At 52.4% G+C, this 3,999-nt stretch overlaps 1 protein-coding gene across 1 annotated transcript; it reads left to right on the top strand.

Annotated features, from left to right (window-relative positions):
• Window positions 1–802: 802 nt before the first annotated feature.
• Window positions 803–2,578, top strand: LOC134417907 (inositol 1,4,5-trisphosphate receptor-interacting protein-like 1). Its single transcript, XM_063155777.1, has one exon. The coding sequence runs from the start codon at window positions 803–805 to the stop codon at window positions 2,576–2,578; it is 1,776 nt and encodes a 591-aa protein (XP_063011847.1).
• Window positions 2,579–3,999: the final 1,421 nt, after the last annotated feature.

Below are 3,999 nucleotides of genomic sequence, written 5' to 3'. Positions count from 1 at the left end.
AGTAGAAGTGCCCGCCGTCTTCAGGGAAGAAGAAGAACTCTGTTCTCAAGACCCCTCAGCCCAAGGGGGTGAATTTAGGGGGACATGTGTCCCAAAAGTGAGAGACTGGTTTTTATAGAACTGAGCAAAGCATCCTTAAAAAGAGAACCCTAGAAGTAGCTCTGGTCCATGTGCAGTGGTGAGAGCACTGGGCATGGAAGGAAGAGGTCACGATGGCAAATGTTCTCTGGGTGGTGCTACATGTGAAAGGAAACACAAGAAGTATCAACTGTGTTTCCAGGGGGAGCCTATGGTACAAGAACGACTACTCTCTTCTTAATGAATTGAGAACTGATTATCTGAAAGGTGGTAATAGACTGAGGGTTGGTAACTGAATTGAGAATCCAAGGTTTTGTACTACTGTAATGTATTAGAAATTTAGTAGGGGGAGGAGGAATGTTTTTAGAAGGTTTTCATTCTGAGTTCTGTGTGAGTTGCTTTTAAAATATAGTTGTAAGTTAATAGTTTTCCTTCTTTATTCCTAAATAAGAGCCTGCTTTGATCTATTCCTACTCACATCTCACAGCAGACACCAGATAGAATTTATTTGCATGGAGGCACTGGCATTCCACCAGCATCAAACCAAGACAATTTTAATAATAAAAAAATGTCCCCCAGTAGTAATAAATCAAAGACTACACTTAGTATACTGAAAATATCCATGGGACATGTCACCCAAATTTATATTTGACAAGAGTTGCGTGGCAGGGCCCTTGTGCCTGCTTTGTCAAGGGAAGCTCTGGGGTTGCCAGGTTCCCGAGTGATGGGGCTGCACTTGGTGTCTGTTGGGGCTTTGGGGGCCCAGGGCCATGATGAGTTCCCGGAGTGGGCAGGGGAGGGCGGGCGGGGCTGGCCTGTGATGCGCTCTGGGTTCGGTGACAGCACTGAACCCCTTCTGTGTGTCCTCCTGCAGACCATGGCTGTACTGCCATTGCTCCTCGTGCTGGTGCAAACCCTGATCCAGTACCCCCAGCCAGCTGGGGATGGGCTGGATGAGGCCACGCACCGGCGAGTGAAGGAGCGTCAGGAGCTGCTGGACCACGAGATGGCTCGGCTGCGACAGGAGCTGGAGGAGCAGGACAAGGGCTGGGGAGCCGTGCTCTCTGGTGGCCTGCAGCAGTGGCCATTTTGGGTCCTTGCTGGAGTCCTGCTCCTTTTGGGCCTGTGGTTTAGCCGCAGGAAAAGGAGCGGTGAGGCCAGCAACAATGATGTACGTGAAGGTGAAGAAAGAGTACATAGACAGAAAGAATACACGGATGTCAATGTTGAAGAACAGGGTGATATGAATGTGGCGGCAAACACAAAGGAGGATAGAAAAGAAGCCAAACAAGGTAACGTGGCTGCCATTGAAAAAGAAGACCGTGATGGTGGCAAGGGAGAAAGCGGCAGTGTGGAACACAGAGAAAAGACCGAAGATGCAGGGAATGAGCAAGGCATCCATTTAATGGACCACAGAGAGTGGCCTGTGGAGGCCCTGGTGAGAGCTTGCTCAGCAATACCTGAGATGATGGAGAGCTTGACGCATGTCTTTGTGGACAGCGTGAGCAATAGCTTCTACCCAGTGCCTCAAGAAGCCATCGGAGTGGGCAGTGCCTTTGAGGGTTGGAGTCCCCATGACTGGGATGGGGTGTACCATGTGCTGGTCCCACTGAATCCCCCACCAGGGCACACCTTCCACCTGGAGCTGAACAGCACAGGGCAGGTGGCAGACAGGACCTTCAACGTCTGTGTGGAGCTGGTGTGCACGTGCGAGAAGGAGCAGGTGGAAGAGAAGCCATTGTGCTTCTTGCACCACTCGCGGAAGGAGCTGCGGCGGAAGCAGAAGTGCAGCCTCCTAGAGACACTCTGCACCGGCTTCTACCTGGACGTGGAAAAAACCTCCCACTGGTTCTGCCACTTGGTGAGAAGCTCGTGGCTGCAAGTGCCTCAGTGGCACTCGTGGCACTTGGTGTTTCAGCCCTGCAGCCGGTCCTGCCGATTGGAGCTGAGCAAAGGCAGGGAGAGCCTGACGGTGGAGATGCTCTTTGGGGTGCGCCGAGGGGACTCTGACATCTTTGTGGTCACCAAGGCCACCATTACTGCAAGCACAGCGTGGGCAGAGACGTACGCTGTGGCAGAGGTGCAATTCTTCCGGCACATCGCCAGGCAGCTGCCGTGTGAGAGCTTGCACCTGAAATGCCTGCAGCTCTTCACCTGCATCCTGAGGGGCACAGGTTTTTCCAGCTCTACCTGGAAGACTGTGGTCATGCACGTGCTGACCACAGTATCACTGTCCCGGTGGCACAGGAGAGCATTTGCACGGTGCCTGTGGGACATCATGGCGTACCTGGACCGCTGCCTGCAGCTGACACACCTGAGGCACTTTGTGCTGGGCAATGAGAGGATTCCTGCAGAGATCAGCTTGCCGCCAGCAATGCGAGAGGTTGTGCCACCCAACCTCTTTGAGCACCTGGCCCGAGATCCGGCCGCCCACAGAGAGGCAAGGCAAGCTTATGGTCGGCTGCGATTTCGCCTCGGGGTGCTGCTCTCCAGCCACTGAGAGGAGTTCCCTGCACAGAGCTGTGATGGAGTGTTACACCCGATGGCAGCCACCTGAACTCCTGAGGAAGGAAGATGCAGCACATGGATTCGCTGTGCAGACACATCTCTGGATGGCCTTGTCCTTCACCTTCCAGTTCCAACAGTGCTGCTGACCTCGCCTGTGAGGCAGAAACCTGCTCCACCTGCACATCCTCAAAGAAGACATTGAAGCTGATAGAGGTTGCTTGGAACACCTTGAAGACAGCAACCTAGCCTGTTATGGTCTTAATGTACATAATTTGTTTTAGCTGTAGCATTAGTTGTAGTTGTAGTTGTGCATGTAACTGTAGCTGTAGCTTTAGTTTTAGTTCTAACTATAGCTGTAGCATTAGTTGTGCATGTAACTGTAGCTGTAGCTTTCATTGTATTTGTATCTGTAGCTTTAATTAGACTTGTTTATTAGCATTTCTTCTAAGGGACCTTTAGTGTTGTTAGTTTTGCCACGTTACCCTTAGTTTAGAGAATTGAACTGCAGTTCTATAGTGCCATGTCTTCTTTTCAATAATATTTGGATATCTATGTTTGAAAAATTAATAAAAAGTGATAAATTTCGCAAATTGCCTGAAGTGCATCATTCTTTGTATTTAACTCTGGGTATCTTAGAGAATGTCCTTCCTAAATCCATATATGAAATAAAGACTTTTTGCAAACAGGGATGTTGGATATATGAAGTATGCGGTCTCTACATGACATCCTGACCCAAAAGGAATAATTATAAATACAACTAACAAAAAATGACCCCCACCAATATTAACTGAAAGCCTACACTTGTATACTGAGAACATCCGTGGGTCATGTCACCCAAATTTATATTTCACAAGAGTTGCATGGCAGAGCCCTTGTGGCTGCTCTGTCAAGGGAAGCTCTGGGGTTGCCAGGTTCCCGAGTGATGGGTCTGCACTTGGTGTCTGTTGGGGCTTTGGGGGCCCAGGGCCATGATGAGTTCCCTGAGCGGGCTGGGGAGGGCGGGCGGGGTTGGCCTGTGATGCGCTCTGGGTTCTGTGACAGCACAGGGGCCGTGTCACAATGGGGGCAGGTCTAAAAGGCCACAGCGGGTGCCGCTGCCCCAGTAGAGCCTGGGCAAGCGGTGAGCGCACATCAGTGAGGAGACAGGGCTGGGGGAGGGCAGGGGCTGCAGGAGGGCTGGGGCAGGAGCTCCGGTACCAGGCCGTGCGTTCTGCCCCCGCACCCAGGGCCCGGCCCCGGCGGCAGCGCCTCGCTGAGGGCGCGGTGCTTGCTGGGGCAGCGGTGCAGGCCTGGCCAGCCGCCAGCTGCCGGGGGCCCTGTCCTTCCTGCTGCCACATCCCTGCGGCTGCTGTGCCCCATGTCTGTCTCCATTCCGGCCCCACTGAACCCCTTCTGTGTGTCCTCCTGCAGACC

Source organism: Melospiza melodia, chromosome 4, assembly GCF_035770615.1.
Source record: "Melospiza melodia melodia isolate bMelMel2 chromosome 4, bMelMel2.pri, whole genome shotgun sequence".
NCBI lineage: Eukaryota > Metazoa > Chordata > Aves > Passeriformes > Passerellidae > Melospiza > Melospiza melodia.
The sequence above is the reverse complement of the archived record's forward strand: the minus strand, read 5'-3'. Positions and strand labels throughout refer to the sequence as shown.